The sequence below is a fragment of the Bufo gargarizans genome, chromosome 9, assembly GCF_014858855.1.
Source record: "Bufo gargarizans isolate SCDJY-AF-19 chromosome 9, ASM1485885v1, whole genome shotgun sequence".
Classification (NCBI taxonomy): domain Eukaryota; kingdom Metazoa; phylum Chordata; class Amphibia; order Anura; family Bufonidae; genus Bufo; species Bufo gargarizans.
The window spans coordinates 179047510-179067525 of NC_058088.1; the positions used below are offsets into that span (position 1 = coordinate 179047510).

At 47.7% G+C, this 20016-nt stretch overlaps 1 protein-coding gene across 3 annotated transcripts in view; it reads left to right on the top strand.

Moving 5' to 3' along the window:
- The window catches only part of LOC122946609 (SH2 domain-containing protein 3C-like), a 60955-nt gene extending 41238 nt beyond the window's left edge, over positions 1-19717 (top strand). For 2 of the 3 annotated variants that reach the window (XM_044306346.1, XM_044306347.1), the window contains 9 exons: positions 8930-9058; positions 9151-9587; positions 9848-9972; positions 10057-10595; positions 11745-11860; positions 13127-13298; positions 15068-15179; positions 16009-16215; positions 18081-19717. In XM_044306346.1, the coding sequence (XP_044162281.1) occupies positions 8930-9058; positions 9151-9587; positions 9848-9972; positions 10057-10595; positions 11745-11860; positions 13127-13298; positions 15068-15179; positions 16009-16215; positions 18081-18256 (2013 nt within the window). In that variant the 3' untranslated portion in view covers positions 18257-19717. Of the gene's footprint in view, positions 1-3387; positions 3712-8929; positions 9059-9150; positions 9588-9847; positions 9973-10056; positions 10596-11744; positions 11861-13126; positions 13299-15067; positions 15180-16008; positions 16216-18080 lie in introns of those variants that run through there. The other variant, XM_044306348.1, reaches the window with a different exon arrangement.
- Positions 19718-20016: the final 299 nt, after the last annotated feature.

Genomic DNA, 20016 nt, shown 5'->3' on the forward strand with positions numbered 1-20016 from the left:
TGCAGATTAATCCCATTCATTTGAATGGGACTGAGCCGCACCATGTGACCGATGAACGCTCACCAGAGCGCCGCAGCCTCTTCAAAACTGATTGGCGGGAGTCGGACCCACACCGATCTCACATTGATGATCTGTCCTGAGGATAGGCCGTCAGTATGAAAATCTCAGGCAACCCCTTGGGGAACCACATTTCTAAAAGAGTATAGGTCAGGCATGGCCAACCTGCGGCTCTCCAGCTGTTGTAAAACTACAACTCCCACCATGCCCTGCTGTAGGCTGATAGCTGTAGACTGTCCGGGCATGATGGGAGTTGTAGTTTTGCAGCAGCTGGAGAGCCTCAGGTTGGCCATCCCTGGTATAGGCCATCCTCCGGTTGAGAGGTTAGAGCGCTGCAGCGTGCAGCCTGAGAGCTCTCTTCCGCTCATCCCCTCGGTGACACTGAAGATGAGAGCTTCGCTCTGTGCCGCCACATGTCTGCTCGCATTTGTCGCAGCCTCACAGAATAGAGCATCTGTCAAGTGTATCTGGGCCAATGAGGACAGACACTTGTCTGTAGACTTAACCTTGCCAAGTACTCGGCCCTGTGAATTTACAAGACTTGGCAACAGGCAGAGATGCCGCCTCTTACAAGCTGCGGGCACATGTATAGAGGGATATCACTGCTCTACTGTTTGGGTACTATATGGTGGTAGAAAGTCAACTGTATATGGCAGCATTATCTTAAAATGTGTTGGGTGACCAGCCCGGGTCCTACCATTGATTACGTGGCTGGTTCCCCGGAAAACTACAGGGGCTATATAGGGTCTGCAGTGCCGCAGGTCTTGGCACAGAGATAGAAGGGCTGCACTAAAACACCCCCAAAATATCTCACTATTGAGTATCTGCACTTGGAGTGCATGGCATTGGGCACCGGGGCGGGCATACCATGTGTGCAATCTGTGCAGCCATAAAACAGGTAAGGCCCTGTTCACACTGCAGATTTAGCAAAGGAAAAAATCTGTTTCTGCTGTGGGTTTTCACTGGGAATGCCGCGGAGCTCCAATGAATTGAGCTAAACTGCCAGCTGACACCCGCTGCGTCCCTCCGGACACCATGCCAAGAAAGGACGTACTCCTTCTTGGTGCGGTCGCAGCTATAAAGCGCAGCTGCATGTAGTGCATCGCACACTGGGAGGCAGATTTAGCACAGCTTCAGCTGGCAAAAAACCCTGTGTGAATGGGGCCTTATAGGGTTATCCTATGAAAAATGTAAAAAAAAATTTGGACTTACTTACAACCAGCCCTTTTCCCTAACACTGATCTAGAGATCTCTCCATTCATTGCTCCAGTTGCTCTGCTATAGTTATTCAAACTGTCAGCTCAGGGGCTGTGTCCTTTCTCAGGGGACATGTCCTTTCTGCTGCAGCTAGTGGCAATTGAAGGCTGGAACTGAGCGCGTGCTTCCATCTCGATGAGCAGGACAGAGAAATTAGAAAAAGAACAAACAGCAGGTGGCGCTGTACAGATAGCGTTCATTGAATAACTTAGATACTAAATTTTTAATTACATGCAATTACAAAATTATTCAGATTCAGGTTCTGGTATGAAAAATGTGGACAACCCCTTTAAGAGCAGCTTCTCACTATCAGACTCTGACAGGCGATGTTCCCATGTTGTTCGAGTCTTCACAGACTACGCGGACGGCACACAGACTGCATTGCAATCGAGGGGGGTCATTCACACATCAGCTTTATGCGCCTGCACAGCATGTCGTAACCTGATCCAAGTCTTCCCAATGCTGCGGTGCAGTCGGAGATTTCCCCGGACAGCACCCATAGGACTCGGAGCTGCCAACATGTCATCGGTTGGCCGCGCTGCGTCGATAAAACACACAGCGTCTGAATACAGCCTTAGGCCTCATGCACACTAAGTATTTTCTTTCTCTGTCTGTTCCGGGTTTTTTTTGCGGACCGTATGCGGAATCAATGGGTCAGCAAAAAAGACGGAAGTTACTCTGTGTGCATTCCATTTCTGTATGTCCGTTCCGCAAAAAAATAGAACATGTCCCATTATTGTCCGTATTACGGACAAGGATAGGACTGTTCTATTAGGGGCCAACTGTTCCGTTCCGCAGAATACGGAACGCACACGGACGTCATCCGTATTTTTTTCGGATCCGCTTTTTGCGGACAGCAAAATACATACGGTCATGTGCATGAGGCCTTAGGGCTCGTTCACACGACCGTGCCGTTTTTTGCAGTCCGCAAATAGTGGATCCGCAAAACACAGATGGCGCCCGTGTGCCTTCCACATTTTGCGGAACGGAACAGGAGGCCTATTATAGAAATGCCTATTCTTGTCTGCAAAATGGACAAGAATAGGACAGGACTCATATTTTTTGCGGGGCCACGGAACGGAGCAACGGATGCGGACAGCACACAGAGTTGGTTCCGTTAACGGACCGTATGCGGAACGCAGAAAATGGCCCGTGTACGGAACGCAAAATGCATTCGTGTGAACGAGCCCTTGTGCTGCCCGTTGCCGTATTGCGGACCACATTTGCGGATCCACAATACATGGGCCCCGTTCCGTGTGCATTCCGCATCACGGATGTGGACCTATTCACTTCAATGGGTCTGCAAATCAGGAGATGCGGAATGGAAGCACTACGGAGTGCTTCCTGGGGTTCCGTTCCGTGCCTCCGCACCGCAAAAAGATAGCACATGCTCTATCTTTTTGCGAAACGGAGGGATCGCAGACCCATGCGGCTGGGCCACGGTCGGTGGCCGTGCATTGTGGACCGCAATTTGCAGTCCACAGCACGGGCTTCACACGGTCGTGTGAACGGGCCCTTAGGTTGCAGATTTCATAGGTCGCAGTTTCTGGGGAGACATGTAAGAGGGATACTGTATGATAAACTGGAAGAGGAAGGGACCCACACAGTCTCATTACACGGGGACCCTCGGCTGTCTGTCCTCCTGCTGGACCCCCTCAGAAAGCCTTCGGGTCATAGGCGAATAAAAGGATCACGCCCCCAATACAGAGATAACACTGTCCATGAGAGATAGATTATAAGCCGGACAGACTTCTCACCTAATATATTATAATTTTGTCCATTTACACGCACCAATAATCACAAGTCAGGAAAAAATAATACTCCATGAAAATGCCCTTTAAGTGACAATTTTCTTAAAGGGACCTGGACCGCAATCTGAGATGCTACCAGTAACCTCACATTCCTGCCCTGCCCCCCACCAGCCGAGAACTTCATTCATTCATTCATCCACCTAGTAACCCTCCTTCCAAGCCTAAAATCCCTAGAAAGGGGGAGGTGTAAGCCTGGAGAGGCGGAAAAAGGGAATTGGGAGATAAGAGCCAGAGAGGGAGGAGGAGGAGGAGGAGGAGAGGCTGTGGCCGTAGCCGGATTTCTACGAGCGCTCCGTCTCCTCCCATGATGCTCTTTTGACAAGGGATGAGGTAATGCTTGAAGCATCAGCCTGCAATCCAACAGCAGCATCAGCACCAGTAGCCAACATCAGTTGTACGAGACGCTCCACCGCCGGCGCACGCCGACAAGGGGATTTATCACTCAACCTCCTATTGGGTTTTTTCCTTATTTTCTCCGAATTTGGATGGAGGATTTGCTCTCACTATGACCGAACGCTGCAGCTTGTGGAGCGCCCTGTCAGCAGCGGCATGCTGCTTCTACCGGGGGTCTTTTATGCAGGTACAGGTAAGAACCTACAACGCCTAAAAAAACATCTCATCTGTAGGCATCGGTCTTCTATGACTTCTTTCCATCGTCCTCCGTCAACCTAGCCATCCTTGCATTAGATGCGAGGCACAGGTAAAACTGTTCACAGGTGGAGGGGCATGACGTCTTCTCGCCAGCTTGCATGGGTCCACCTGCCCGTCTCCACTGAAAATTGAATCTAGGCGCAGGATATACTTATTGGACGGACTGAGGTCCATAAGTTGCTGTGGAGATGAACACGCTGCGAATCACATCTAGAGATGGGGTGGAAAATGACTCTCTATGTTCTTTGAGGACATCACCCGATTGCCAATGGAGGGAAGATTCTTGGGTCTTCAGTAGATGCCTAGACCAGAGCTTATTCAAGGTGCAGAGAACATACTCAGGGTTAAACACGTGTGATATATGTGATCGTACACGAGTGTTGCAGAACCATTGATCCTGGCACAACAATCGTCACCAATGGTATGTTGGCAGGACAGGGTGAAACATTTGGCATGGGTCTTGGAAATTGTGGGCAAAGAACCAATTTTCCAAATCAATTCTAAGGTTTGAAGTCCATGAATTGGGGGTTCGTAAAGCACATTGCAATTGGTGCCCCTTGGGCGCGTTAGACCAGAAGCCTTACATGATGTAATGTCTTGAAATGCGTGGTACCTGATGTTATTGCAGAGTCTAGTACCCTGCGGCAGAAGGTGCCGCGTCCGACAGTTGAAAGTTCTGGATGAGCAGGGGGGATGAACCCAGAAGTGATTCCTGCCGTTCTGGCATGGAGAGGGTTACTGATGGAGCAATCCATGAATGACTGGGTGTTACTCCGGTGACGTCAGCCTCCCTGCACCTCCGCCAATAGCTTATTACCAGCTTCTCGGAGCCATGACATCATTTCTAACCAATGGCAGCCCAGACAGCATATGCGGTACCCCACAGATTGGGGGATGAGCTCAGGTCCCCCCCAAATGAAAAAAAAAAAATCACTACAGGTGTATTGGGGGCCATTGTTCTATCGGCAAAGAATTAAATGACTCCTAGGGTTACGAAGGGATCCAGGATGGGGTTAAACGGCTGATGCCATGTGTTCTTCTGCGTCGATGATGGCGTCCTCGGGGGAGAGATCAGTCACCGCGTCCCCTCGGGACACAGTGAGACGTGCAAAATGAAATGAGCTAGAAACATGGAGCGCTTACAAGCCGGGTGGCCAGAGGGCACCAAGCATATCCCCCCTTCTTATGATTACATGTAGGGCCAATTACCATCACCCTATATACAACCGCCATATCCCACGCTGTATAGTAATATAGCCATATCATGCCTGACATCCTTCTTAGAAGCATTTCTGCCCCAGAACCCCCACCCCCCTCCCTCTCCATGTAGTAATGGATGGATGGTGAGGGTTTGTGACAGCAGACAGACCCAGTCAGAAGGAAGTTGTCAGACCGCACCACGGAGGAGAGCCGCAGCCTTGACGGGGGAGTGGGTCGTCATGGCAACGGCATCTACTTAAGCCTCGGCCTCTCCGGGGAATATTTAGGCTGAATGTCCCCACCAGTAATTAGAGCGGCCTCCTCTGTAGCCCCTTTAGTCGCAGCGTTGACAGAACCACGGGGATAATTGTGCTGCGGTGTGCAAAGGTTGTCTAATAGAGAGAGAGAAAGAGACAGCTCGTCTTAAGGAGGCTGAAAATATGCGTAATGCCACAATTATTGGGGGGGGGGGGGGGTAGAATAAATCTTTTGATGCAAGCAACCCCCACTACCTTATTCCTTGCATTGCCTATCGTATTTGTAGCCCCCCATGTACACTGAGGGGGCCTTCTTACAAGGTTGGGTCCTAATAGTCTGTAGAAAACACTGCCATAAATCACAGACTTGCCAACAGTCCTGAATTTTCAGGGTCTGTCCCTAATTTTCTGAGAAAATCATAAATTTTAATATCCCCCCGTCCCCCCCTCTTGCGTTGCCTATAGTATTTGCAGCTGCCCTCGGGCCCAGAGAGGTCAGGGTGGAAATGTGCAACGCAACTAATATGGGGGAAAATGCTGACGTAAATCACTTGCCGTGAGCAGCTGCTGGGTAGAGACCCCTCGGATTTACTTTAATTAATCTGACGATGGGGTGGGAAAGAGTTGTTACTGTTTTCCGTAATTTCCCAGTGGGCTCGCTAGCTGCAAATACGTTCCATTTAAGCGATCTCCAGTCTGTATTAAACAGCCACATTTTATCCAAATCTCCCAAGACTGCAGATAATAGGATTGTAAATTCAGATAAATGCCGCCGCCGCCGCGCGCACGGCTAAAATATCCGCAAACACCAGAAATATTCATTTGTATGTAATTCCTGCCAATATGGCCGTGGTCATGCCTAGGTATGGGGCATGAGAGGCAGGGAGTATACAACTAGACCGGTGTGCCGTTCCGGACTCCAGGAAAGTTGGGCGACGGCACTTGCGAGAGCTGTAAGGATGGTTGTAATCTGTGCGTTATGCGGCGCGCAAAGCGCATGGTCGACCTCTATTAGGGTATAAAAAAGGTTAAATTGACCCCAAGGAGCTTGCAATCTGATTCTCTGGCGAGCACATCAAGGCAGTGCTAGGGATTCCAGCTGACTCAGAGCATTACATCATTGCTCTTCCAGTGCTGGGAGGGAGGGGGGGAGGCGGCGCGCTCAGGTGTCCCCGTGGCCACAAAAGCTCATTACAATGCAGACGATGCCGTCTGTATTATTCAAGGAGTCAGACCAGCTTTGATACGATTTTCTGCGGAGGGGGGATTATCTTGGCGTGGGCTACGGCAGCGAAATGCAGGAGCTGCCACCTGGACTGATAAAGAATAAGCGCTTTAAACCTATTCCCCGCCGTACACACGAACCGTCAGAGCCATCGTCCCGTGTGTGAAAGGGAATTACCAGGCTGAATTAAGTGGTTTACCTTGATCCTTTTAAACCGGGGGCCCCATAAGCAAAGGCGATGAATGACATTTCTCTAGATCGCTTGCTATGGTGAAATCCAGATTAGTGATGTCATCACGCAGTGTCACTAGTTCCTAAAGGGATCTGTTATTTAAATCACATTGTTTTTAGATTTTTTTTTTTTTTTTTTATGTCAACATCCCTGTCTATTTCTAAAGGGTCACTGAGATTTGATAAAACTGGATATGTCATAGACAGGGGCGTAACTATAATTTATAGGACGCCATAGCAAAATAAGATGGGACCCCACCACGTAATGTAAGAAATGAAAAGCAATAATTACAAGTGTGTATATATATTAGCGCCATATATCAGAAACCCCACCTTATAGCAAAAAGCCGCCATATTGTTATTCCTCACAAAAAAAGAGCAATGCTCTTGCACCTGATAGGGCCCCCTTCAACCTGTGGGGCCCCATAGCACATGCAATGGCTATATATAGGTGATAACTTTTCATTCTGATGATAATGAGATGACTGCTAAAAAAAAGTTACCTGTACAGAACAGGAAGTCTTTATTATTAGGCCTAGTGGCCACCGAGAAAACTACAGAATTTTTTGGGTAAAACTTTGGATATGTCATAGAGACATATCTAAAGTTTTAATTGGTGCAGGTCTAAATGCTCAGACCCCCACAGATTGCTAGAACGAGGGGGTAGAAGCACAATATGCGAGCGCTTCTCTCTCCTCGTTCTAACAATCAGTGGGTTCGTCAGCGCTCAGACCCCCACCGATCAAGCTTTTGATATGTCTCACACTGGCCACTATGTTAAGACTTCTTGTTCTGTACGGGTACCTTTTTTAGCAGTCATCTCATTATCATCAGAATGACATATATAACCTCTGTATAAATAACAAAGGATTTACTATTGACAATATTACAGCTTATCTACTCCCTCCTGACCTCTGCACAGAGCCTGGCTAGAAAACGCTCTGATAGAAGTCAATGAGGTCCCCTCCTGACCGTCATGTCAGTGGCCCATGTGGATGCTTTGAAACAAGAGAAAGTCTTGACGGTGCAAAAAAAATTCAGGAATTTTAGGACTTTGAAAAAAATATATAGGTAGGAACATGAAAAATAAAACTTAAAAAATCACCAAATTTAACTAATAGCTAATTTGCTGATGACACATTTCCTTTAAGATGAAATCCTCCTGCTTCACATTGGGCTTTGTCACCTAAGTGGTGCAGAAGGGAGAGAACGCACTGCCGTAGTCCCTAGTCTCCAAGCTGTGTATATCATAATGAAATGATGAGGCGCAGTTGCACTTAGGCCCTGGTACTTAAAGAGGACCTCTCACCTCTCCTGACTACTTGCATCCCCCATGAAATAACAATTGTGGAGCATCTAGTCTTATGACTATGTTGGGCAGACTAGATGGGCTAAATGGTTCTTATCTGACGACACATTCTATGTTTCTATGTTGTGCCCTTCCTTCATTATTCCTACTAGAAGTTATAAAGGAATTACTAGCAGTTTGCAATGAAGGTCCAGATGGGTGTTACCAGTAGGGATTGTGACACTGGCAGAACTGATTGTGCAGGGACACACCCTCAACTGGTATCACCCATCTGGACCTTCACTGCAAACTGCTAGTAATTCCTTCGTAACGTCTAGCAGGATCAACCAAGATAACCGACAATACAGCTTCCACAGTGAATATCACTCTCTTGTACATCTTGCTAGGCCACCCAACTTTCCCAGACTCCAAAATGTTAAAGGGGGTTGGCCCGGATTAGAAAGAACATTTCTGCTTTCTTCCATAACCCCTTCATCATGGGTTGTGTCTTGTATTACTGCTCAGCTCCTTTAAAATTAATGGTTGCTCTTGGTAGAACGTGGTTTGTACACGTAGCATGTGGCAATAGCAGAATAGAGATGTTAGTGCAATATGGACTGCGCAAGATTCCTCCAGGTTTTGGCCCAGCAGTCCATCCTTTCATGCCTCATCAGATGGTGAATACAGTCCACCATGTTGATCGGTGCCAAGAACAAGCCAGCTTTCCATCTGCCCACTTTAGTCCTGGCACACATGTCCCTATTAATAGCGAGGCTGTTGTATTCATATAGTCTCGGTCTATAGAGTAGAATCACTGCGTTTGATCCAGAAGGCGAGGCTATAGTTTAGATCTTCTCCTACATGACAGACGGCGCTCCTCTAAAAAGCTGTAGGCCCCATTTGTGACTGATGACGTTGTACAAGTTTAATAATGTGCTTCATGTTCCTACAGTTCTCCAAGGAGAAGTACATCTTGGATACTCCACCGGAGAAGCTGCACAAGGAGCTAGAAGAGGAGCTAAAACTTAACAGCTCAGACCTGCGTAGCCACGCCTGGTACCACGGGCGCATACCACGAGAGGTAATATGGGGTTTAACCTCTTTCATCACTGCTCCTACTAAAGGCCATGATGATTGAGGGAGTAACTTAGGCTTGTCCTTCCATTAACTCAGGTGTCGGAGACCTTGGTGCATAGAAACGGAGACTTTCTCATCAGGGACTCGTTGACCAGCCTGGGTGACTATGTGCTGACTTGTCGATGGAAGAACGAGCCTCTTCATTTCAAGATCAACAAGGTGATGGTGAAAACCAGTGACAGCTACACCCGTATCCAGTATCTCTTCGAACAGGAGAGCTTCGACAACATCCCAGCCCTGGTGCGCTTTTATGTCGGCAGCCGAAGAGCTGTCTCAGATCAGAGTGGCGCGCTCATCTTCTGTCCTATCAACCGGACATTTCCACTGCGATACCTGGAAGCCAGCTATGGACTGTCACCGGGAAGGCCAAGTACTCAAAGCCCACAGAAGGGACATATGAAGAGAAGAAGCATCACCATGACTGATGGTCTCACTGCCGACAAGATCACCAAGAGCAATGGATGCGCAAACAGGTAGGGACGTTTCCCAAGAATAGTCATAGTCTAATAACCATTGAGATCTTGAATGTCCAGTCCCTGTATATGGATGTAGCCAAAGATTTCAAGGTTCTTCCAAGCCAGGAGAACGTAGGGCACAAAATTTAGATGGGGGATGAGGTTTGAAAGACGTCAGCTAATAGTCAACCATTCTGACCGTTTATAATGGTCCATCAAGGGTGCAGGACATACTGGCTTCTGATCGTATGCTATATAATGTTATCTTCTCTTTCCAGCACCTCCTCCCCACATCACAGAGATATCATCAGAAACTGTGCAGTCAGTGTGGACCAAATCCGAGACCTACACGCCCCAATGTCCCCCATTTCTGAGACCCCCGGATCCCCGGCCTATGGTACAGGTAGGTACAAAGGTGAAAACCATAGTGAGGGTCGTTGTCCTCCTGTCCGTCCATATCAACCATAACATATATGCCTTTGTTCAGTCGTTAGGGTGAAGCCGCAGGGACCTCCAGCAGGAATGGTGACTCCCGGTTCTCCGGTGCCGAGAAGATCCAGTGAACCTTACGTTAATCCAGCAAATAACAAGGCCACATTAAACATGGCCGAAACCTCCCATTCCACACCCGGTCACGGCTACACACAAATCTCTCCCTCGCCCTCTATAAACAGTTACAGTGACCCCGATAACGGACATTACTGCCAGCTACGCCCAGCCTCCCCAACACATGACACCCACAACAAACCTCTGCCGACCAAGAGCTACGTGGAAAGATTAAAAGTGGATGAAGGCGTCAGGGCAGGCGTCAACCATGCGGTGGAAGATACTGACAAGGACAGGCTCTCTTTTACTACCCCAAGTATAGAAGCCAAATCTTCTTTTAACCCGTCCGCCTTCAAGTCCATGCTGATCCCCGCAGACAACAAGCCCCTGGAGATGTGCATCCTGAAGAAGGTCAAGGAGCTGTTTTCGGAGGTCGATGCAAAGACCATTGCCCAGCATATCACCAAAACAGACTGCGAGGTAAGGAGCATGGATTTCATCAAAGAATCCGCAAAAAGCCTCTAAAGCAGGGATGCTCAACCTGCGGCCCTCCAGCTGATTTAAAACTACAATTCCTAGCAAGCCCTAATAGCTGTAGGCTATCCAGACATTCTGGGAGTTGTAGTTTTGCAGCTGGAGGGCCGCAGGTTGGGCATGCCTTCTCTAAAGGGACAGCCAGCCTATTGCACAGCCAGCCTATTGGTTTTAATGGGCACTGTGTAATGCTTAATTTCACCTGTGGTGGCGCCGCAGGATATTTAAAGAGGTCACCCCCTCCTGTTTTAGCAACTATATTTGCATTCTCCATGTAATAACAATCCACCTACTCTTACAATTATGTTGTGCTATTCCTCTATTATTCCTACTAGAGGTTTATGTATGAACCACCAACAGTATGCAATAATGATCCACCTGGGCGTTACCAATTGGAGGCATATCCCTGCACAGTCTGACACCGACAAGCACTTATTGGATAGTGTCAGACTGTGCAGGGTCACACCCCCAACTGGTAACACCCAGCTGGACTTTCATTCCAGACTGCTGGCAATTATTCCAAAAAACTTCTAGTAGGAATGAGAGAGGAATGGCACAACATAGAGTCATGGCGGATGCAAGTAGTCACAGACGTGTCAGGAGAGGTGACAGCTGTCCTGTTCGCTGTGGGGCCCCAACAGAGTGACACCCTGTGATCAGTTTACCATCACGGGTACCCTTCCAATAAAAAAGGATTGGCAACATGGACAGTCCCTCTAAATAAGAACAATGGGCAGGGTTTTCGAAAAATAGATCAGTCCGATTTATTTATTTAATTGAGGGAGGGGGCGAAGGTTAAAAAATTAGGGTAAATTTCTTTTGTAATTTGAAGTCGTAGCCTTATAATCATAGTCCAGGCACACCACTCTGTAGGGAAATACGTTTAAGGTTTGACTTCGATGAGGATTATTTTTAGTTACAGCAGTGATGTCATGATGATGTCATCCAGGTCTCATTAACGCTGGCACTACTGAAGTAAAATGATGGCCATTATCGTGTTTATTACCACCCCCTTCGGGAATCCTTCCCACAAGATGAGGCGACAATCTATTTGCAATTAAGAGAGATTAATCTCAATCTTTGTGTCGTTTCCAGGTTGCCAGGATACTCGGTGTTACCAAGGAGACGCAGAGGATGATGGGAGTCAGCTCAGGCATGGAGCTCCTGACGCTGCCGCATGGTCGCCAGCTGCGGCTTGACCTTCTCGAAAGGTGCGTGGAGAACATAATGAATGGCATGTGTCGGTGATGTGATCAGCAGCGTCACGCTGATTGGCAAAGATAACATATTTCTTGTAGTAGAGAGTCCTCTCCTCCATAGAACAAATTTACTAATGTTACGCCAAAAACCTACGCCAGCCCCTAGATTTTCCGGCAGGCGCAAAGACTCCCAAAGAGGCTCCTAATTTATGACTCGGTGCGCGCCCCGTCATGAATTAGGCGCATCTTCCGACAGCAAGGCCGGTGTAAAAGGTACCAAAAAGACCATCAAAAAATAATGGTTTCAGTAAATGACCACCACTCCGTTTAGCCACTTTTTTTAAGGCCCCATACACACGGCCGTATCAGTTTTGTGGTCCGTAAAGACGGATGCGGTCCGTGTTGCATCCGCATTTTTAAGACCCATGGACTTCAATAGGTCCGTACTCCGGATTTTGCGGGTGAGTATAGGACAAGCTCTATTTTTTTGGCAGAACGGACATACAGATATGGAAAGCACACAGATCATCCGTGTGCCTTCCGCATTCATATGTCCTTTCTCCAAAAGATAGACTATGTCTGCAAAATGCGGAACACGGACCGCAAAACGGATACAGTCGTGTGCATTGGGCCTAAAGCACAGCATGAACGCAGGTGGGTCTATGAGGGTCCCTTAAAAATGGGTTGCCCCCAGAATGACAACTTATAGTACCTGATTGGTGGTGGTGCAACTGCTAGGACCCCACTGATCATGAGAACGGGTGCACCATTCAAAGTATATGACACTGCTGGACATAGCAGGGCGCTGGACTTGACTATTTTCGGAAGTCCTATAGATTTTGGGGTGGCAATATGCATGCTTAACCACTCAACAGGGGACCCCTGTTCTCATGATTAATGGGGGTCCCAGCAGTCAGAGCCCCACTGATCAGACATCTATCACCTATCCTGTGGGGAGCTAAATATTTGGCATTAGGATAGCCCATTTAAAGTGGCCACGCACCATAGATGTCTATTGGCCAAAGCCTCCATTCTCGGCAAGGGCTGAACGACCTTCTAATGTTGGGGGAGATCAGGATCGGCTGTTGGATTCCATCTTGGCTAATACTTTTGTTTTCGGGGACATATGCCGCCGCCCGATGTGTCTGGCAGCCGCTTACTCCCCGAGTAATTATGTGTACGGGGAGTTAATGGCCGTCAGATGGACAAGTGTCTCGTGGGCGGCCAGCCCTGTAGGCACACATCGCTAATAAAGACCTTTAACTATTGTTTTGTCAGATTTCACACCATGTCCATCATGATCGCTGTCGACATCTTGGGCTGCACGGGAAGTACGGAGGAGAGGGCTGCGTTACTGCACAAGACCATTCAGCTGGCAGCCGAGCTGAAGGGCACGCTGGGCAACTTGTACAGCTTCGCGGCTGTGATGAACGCTCTGGAATTGACACAGGTACATCAGACACTCGCAAGGTTTTCCCCCCACCAATCGCTGAAATGAAGTGGGATCGGCTCTCTTCGGCAGCTGAAGTCGGGATTATAGAGGTGTAGGAGCCGCTGAGGAGAGCCAGTCACAGCAGCACTCGCGAAGCTCTTCTGCCACTTCATTTCAATGATCACGGCGGTCTCAGCACTCAGGCCCCCCACTGTTGAAAACTTCCGACATGTCACTATGAGGGCTCATGCAGACGGCCGTTGCCTGCAGGGGGTCCACAAAATGCGAGCACTGGCTGTGTGCACCCTGCATCACGGATGCGGACCCATTGACTTGAAAGGGCAAACAGCGGTCCCCAATGCACGGAACGGCCGACCAACGGCTGTGTGCATGAGCCCCTTCTCTATAGATCCCTGTCAGATCCCTTTTGGCGACAGATAATTGAAAGGTCTGGTCACCTCTAAAGTACATTCTTGTATTCCACGTAATATTTTGTAGAATATTGTAGGATATATTTTAGACCTCTGCATTGTGCCGTTCACCTGTTATTATAAATTGACAACTGCCCCATTCCCCTTGTTGATAGGGCATTTAACTACACATTCTGATACTACCCTACACTAAACTACAGCCTATTCCCAAGGGGGATGGTGATATCATACATTTCCAGGAGTAATAACAGAGGAACCACACAATACAGATGTGTAAGGAAACATGCTCCAGAGGGAATGGAGGTAGTTACTTAATGAGCCCCTGTCACCAGTGATGGTCAGTTTGCAGTGTTTGCCAGCGAACACATGCGGGCTGCCATCTTTAGTAAGGTAGACTCACCCGTCCAGCGATGCACAGGTAAGCCGTTACCTGTGCCGGGAGCCCGTATGAAATCAAATTCAGTCACCGGGTGCAGGCAGTTCCGAGAACTGCCGCCGGGGTCCTTCATCGGGCTGTTCTCGGAACTGCCTGCTCCCGGTGACTGCATTTGATTTCAGACCGGCTCCCGGCACAGGTAAGGGCTTACCTGTGCATCGCCGGACGGGTGAGTCTACCTTACTAAAGATGGCAGCCCGCATGTGTTTGCTGGCAAACACTTCGAAGAACTACTTGCATTCCCCATGTAATAACCATTCTGAGCATCGAATTACTCTGTGATGTGTCATTCCTCTACTATTCCTGCTAGACTTTATGAATTTATTACTAGCAGTTTTTAATAAAGGTCCACATGGGTGTTACCAGTTGCACCAGCATGTTATTGCATTACTGACTGGATAGTGTGCAGGCCCCACCCCCCAACTGGTGGCACCCACCTGGACCTTCATTTCAGACTTGTAATTCAGTCATAACTTCTAGCAGGAATAATAAAGGAATGGCACGACATAGAGTCATAGGAATAGATGCTCCAGAACTGACAATACATGGGGGTTGAAAGTAGTTACCAAATCAGACATGTCAGGAGAACAGATGGTTTTTAAGCACCTGGCCCAAGGAGGCAGCCATGTTTTTTTTCTTCTTACCATTCCAGTGCAGCATCCACAACTGATAAAATGATGATTATACTTCTGTTATATCAGTTTGAGGGACGTGCCTCAGACGTGACATAGTTGTGGTGGTTCCCATGTGATGTCACATTTGTAAACTCGCAGGGGGAGGGGGGGGGGGGGTCATACATAATTAGGTCAATGAGCCCCCTGCTGGCTTTTATTAATGGCTTGGAGGAAATGCTGCTGTAACCCAGCAAGATGAATGAATCTTCCGCACAAAGACTGACTGTTCCTCCATCTCATTTCCAGATCTCAAGACTAGAACAGACGTGGATCGCCCTGAGACAGAGACACACAGAGGGAGCCATATTGTATGAGAAGAAACTGAAGCCGTTCCTGAAAAGTATGAATGAAGGCAAAGGTAACCCTGGTTAACAGCTTGTATTCCTGGTGGGCTGGGGTGATGGGTACGGTATAGGGCAGGAAACAGAACCTATAATTTAATTGTACCTAATCTAGGTACAATCCCCTGCAGTTACACAATACAATTCTGACTGCCTGAAGCCACCACTAGGGGGAGCTCAGACTGAACACTATCCAGTGATAGTGAGCTCCCCCTAGTGGAATCGGAAGGAATATCATCACTTAACTTGGCTTCTCAGTTAAAGGTTTCTAGGTACTAGGAAAGCTCCCTTATCAATTAGTTTGCATATTTACTCCAGACCCTAAGGACATTGTAATTATAATTAAAGTAGTTTTCCAGGAATTCAATATGGATGACCTGTCCTCAAGAGAATTATAATTAAAGGGGTTTTCCGGGAATTCAATATGGGTGACCTGTCCTCAGGATAAGTCATCCAAATCTGATTGGTGGGGTACAGACACCTGGCACCCCCGCCCGTCAGCTGTTGGATGAGGCTGACCTTAATACAATATAACAAGCACAGCGCCGTACATCATATAGTGGCTGTGCTTGGTATTGCAGCCCAGTCACATTCCCTTGAATAGGACTGAGCTGCCCCTAGGCCATGTCATTGATGGATGTAAGTAGAGGTCGACGCTCTCACCGAGTGCCGCGGCAGAGGTGCCAGAAGTGGGACTCCCTCCAAAGAGAAATTGATGACCTGTCCTGAGGATAGTCCTCGAAAACCGAATTAATACTACTGGAAACCTGAAAGACACTGATCTCTACTTATCTGCCATTATCTATGAATATACAATATGATTTTTTTTGTCTTGTCTCCCTACAGAGAGTCTCCCGCTGAGCAACACCACATTCCCTCATATCATCCCTCTCATCACCCTTCTGGAGACAGACTCCCCTCTGCTGGACGGTGGAGAGCCATGGGACAGCATTGACAATGGGGTAGAAGTGGTCATGTCTCATCTAGAAGCGGCCAGGATGGTGGCACATCACGGGGGGCTCTACCGCACCAATGCCGAGATGAGGCTACAAGGTGGGAACCTAATAGTCAGGTGGAGCTCTAATCTCAGAGATATGGCCACTTTAAGAGCTCCTAAGGGGGCTTCACTCAGCTCTCCCGACTCCTGGACTGCTGACTATTTATCAGTGGTGGACATATTGGTTGTCATCCAGCTTTCTCTGATATTACTAAGAAAAGACTGCATAGTGCAACTTGACTAAAGAGAAGAGACTTAAAAGGGGTTGGGTCATCTCATACATTGAGGACATATTGCTTGGATATGCCCCCCAATATCTGATAAGTGCGGGTCCCACCTCTGAGACCGACACCTATCTTTAGAACAGAGCCTGCAAAGTGAAGGAGAGTGGACCACGCAGCATGCCCTGGCTCCCTCCATTCATTTCTATGGGACTGCCGAAAATAGCCAAGCGATATCAGCTATTTTTGGAAGTCCTACTAAAGATGGATGGAAAGCGCACCGTGCAAGCGCAGAAAACGCTGCATTCACTTCTATAGGGGCTGACGGAAATAGCTGAACCCGCGCTCAGCTATCTTCAGCAGTCCCATAGAAATGAATGGAGGGTGGCTGTGCATGGGCTTCCCATTTATTTCAATGAGACTTTTGAAAATAGCTGGGCACAATGCGTGGCACTGGCTATTTTCAGCAGTCCCATTGACATGAATGGAGGGTGACCGCGTATGCACAGCTCCGTTCTAAAGATAGGTGCGGGTCCCAGAGGAGGGACCTGCACCTATCAAACATTGCTAGGATATGCCCCCAATGTATGAGATAACACGACCCCTTTAAAGTCTGAAGTTGCACTATGCCAGGCATGGCCAACCTGCGGCAACAGCTGGAGAGCCTCAGGTTGGCCATCCCTGCACTTTGCAGTCTTTTCTTAGTAATATCTGTTTCTGAGAGAGCTGGGTGACAACCAATATGGCCGCCAATGCTGCCCTCACCACTTTGCAGGCTCCATTCTAGCTATATGGCCCCCAATTTATGAGATGATACAACCCCTTTAAGGGCGCACCCACTCAGGTGGGATTTTCTGTAGGGTATTTTCTGCGTAACTTGTGCAGATTTTGCTGCAGATTTCTGGCAGATCTACATCGAAATCCGCATGTGGATTTTTGCAGATTTTGCTGCTGATTTGCCAAGGAGTTTACCTTCTGCATGGAAATGCTGCCTATTTAAAATCCACACCGCGGGTCAGTGTCTAATTAGTAAAATTTCATCCACTTTTCCGCCATTGTTATACATTACAGATTTTTTGCCCAGAATACCGCTAAACTAAATCCTTAGCATGGACACCCCGTGGGAACATACCCTTAGGCCTCCTGCACACGATCGTATGGTTTTAAGGTCCATTTTAAACGGATCAGTTTTTCAATTTTTTTTGTTTCTGTTCCGTTTTTTCTGTTTGGTTTCCGTTTGTGATCCGTTTTTTGCGGATCACAAACAGAAACGGAAGCATACAATAATGTTTAAACAGTAAGTACATAAAAAAATTGGGCTGGGCAAAAAGTTTTCAATAGATGGTTCCGCAAAAAGGGAACGGATACAGAAGACTTACGGATGTGTTCCGTATGCATTCTGTTTTTTTTTTTGCGGACCCATTGACTTGAATGGAGCCACGGAACGTGATTTGTGGGCAATAATAGGACATGTTCTATGTTTGAACGGAAATATGGAAACAGAAGGCATACGGAGTACCTTCAGTTTTTTTTTTGCGGATCCATTGAAATGAATAGTTCCGTATACGGACCACAAAAAAGACCACAAAAAATAGAACGGAAACAGGGGGAAAAAAACGTGTGTGTGCAGGAGGCCTTACTTTTACATTTTTTGTATGGATAGTATTGCTTGTCTGATTAGGTTTCTTCTTTATACCCAGGTTTCCACCCCAGACCCGATCTCTTGGAGGTCTCCAGCACTGAATTCCAAATGCGGATGCTTTGGGGCAGCCGGGGAGCGGCTGGAACTCAAGCCGAGCGATACGACAAGTTTGACAAAGTTCTCACCGCTCTCTCGCACAAACTGGAACCGTCTGTGCGCTTCAGTGAATTATAACAAAGACCCCAGTGATCTAGACTGGAAAACCCAGGGGGGAAAGTGTCCAAAGCAATGAATCAAAGACTTCTTACGGAGATGGAAATATAGCACTTTTTATGACTTTTCTTGTGGGAGGGGAGGGGTGTCAATATATCCGCACCACAGTGCATGCTGTTACTTGCAACATGGAACGGTTTAAAATAATTCCAGGGAAGATAACAGCATTGTATGTGCTTTTCAGTTCACACAAGACCAATCTGATACCATGGGTGGCTTTGATATGGGAAGCCCTCGTCCACCATGTTGGAACTGGCATGCCAGCCAAGGCCAAGGTCTGTAGGCAGACAGAAAGCCAAAAACGATATGCACTCAAATAAAAAACTGCCGCCATGCTGTGCAGCGACTGGTTATGAGAGAGGACTGTAGCGCCACCTAGTGGTTGTATGACGTCATCCAAAAATCATTAAACTGAAATCTACCCTAAAATTTAAGCACATGGATAGGAGACGATTCAACACGCCTTCCCAATGACTGCAATAAAGTGGACCATTAAGATCATCGATACATCAGAGACTACAATTTTATATTTTCAGCCTGTAGGAAAGAAGGGGTTAATAATATCTGTACTACACGACACACGCAAGGCCGTCAGTATATTTTTATAATAAAATCTCACATTGAAATGTAACCAGAAGGAAAAGGAGAAGCGGTGGGGACCATAAAGGGAGGTCTTATAGCTGCTCTGGTGGCGGGGAGCGTGTCCTGCTAACTTTTGGGCAGATCCTCCTGCAACTTTGTCTTGATGAGCTTTACCAGGCTCCTCCTACTCACCACCTTGCAACTTTTACAACTACGGGAGGGATGGAGGGTCAAAGTTACCTTCTCTTGTAAAATGAGCAGCAAGAGAGTGATGAGACCTCTTGGCGACATGAGCAGATCTGGGGTGTACCTAGAGATAGATCTGTAACTCAAATTGGCCCCTGTGCAGGCGCTTCCCATGTTCACGACCAAGGGTCATGCCACTGTTGCAGGGGGAAGGTGGAGGATTTGTGGCATGAACCACCATTATAATGGCTGCCTGCCATTCTCGCCAATCAGGGTCTGGCTTTCATAGTCGTTTGTGAAATATATAATGAAAGGAAGAATCTGATCGGTTGCTCTGATTTTGGGTGGGTAAAGCATTTGCACATCTGTACATAGGTGTCATTTTAATGTAGTCCCGATCCAGCTGTGAAGATTCCTCATTTTTGGCAAAAAATATGAGATCGGAGATGAGACCCATGCGGGCAGGCGGCCCCCACCTATAGACTGTATATGGACTTATAAAGGATGAATGTCAATTGGATGAATTTCCCATGTATATAATCCCAGTCTGTAAATATCTGCTCACCGCCTGCGCTGTACAGAGCTGTCACTTCGTCTCATTGTACATAGCCATCCGCTATCGATTCCAGCTCATTTGTAAATAAATGTATTGATGTAAAAGGTTGGGACTGCTTCTTCAACATCCGCATCCCTAGCGCACTATTCAGCAGGATTCTTACTGTCAAACTGGGACCAATACAGTTATGTGAGTGGTCACAGCAGCACAGAGTATTTGCAGCAGGCCCTGATGTTGAAAACCCTATCCATACCCTATACAGCGTACTGTAAATTGCAGCAAATTTCTGCACCTCCTGTAAAAGTCACACGGCCGAAACCTGCTGCGTGCGAATCATGCCATGCAGTCCACCGCCACTACCGCTACACGCGCGGGCGGCATCGGGACACGCTCCATC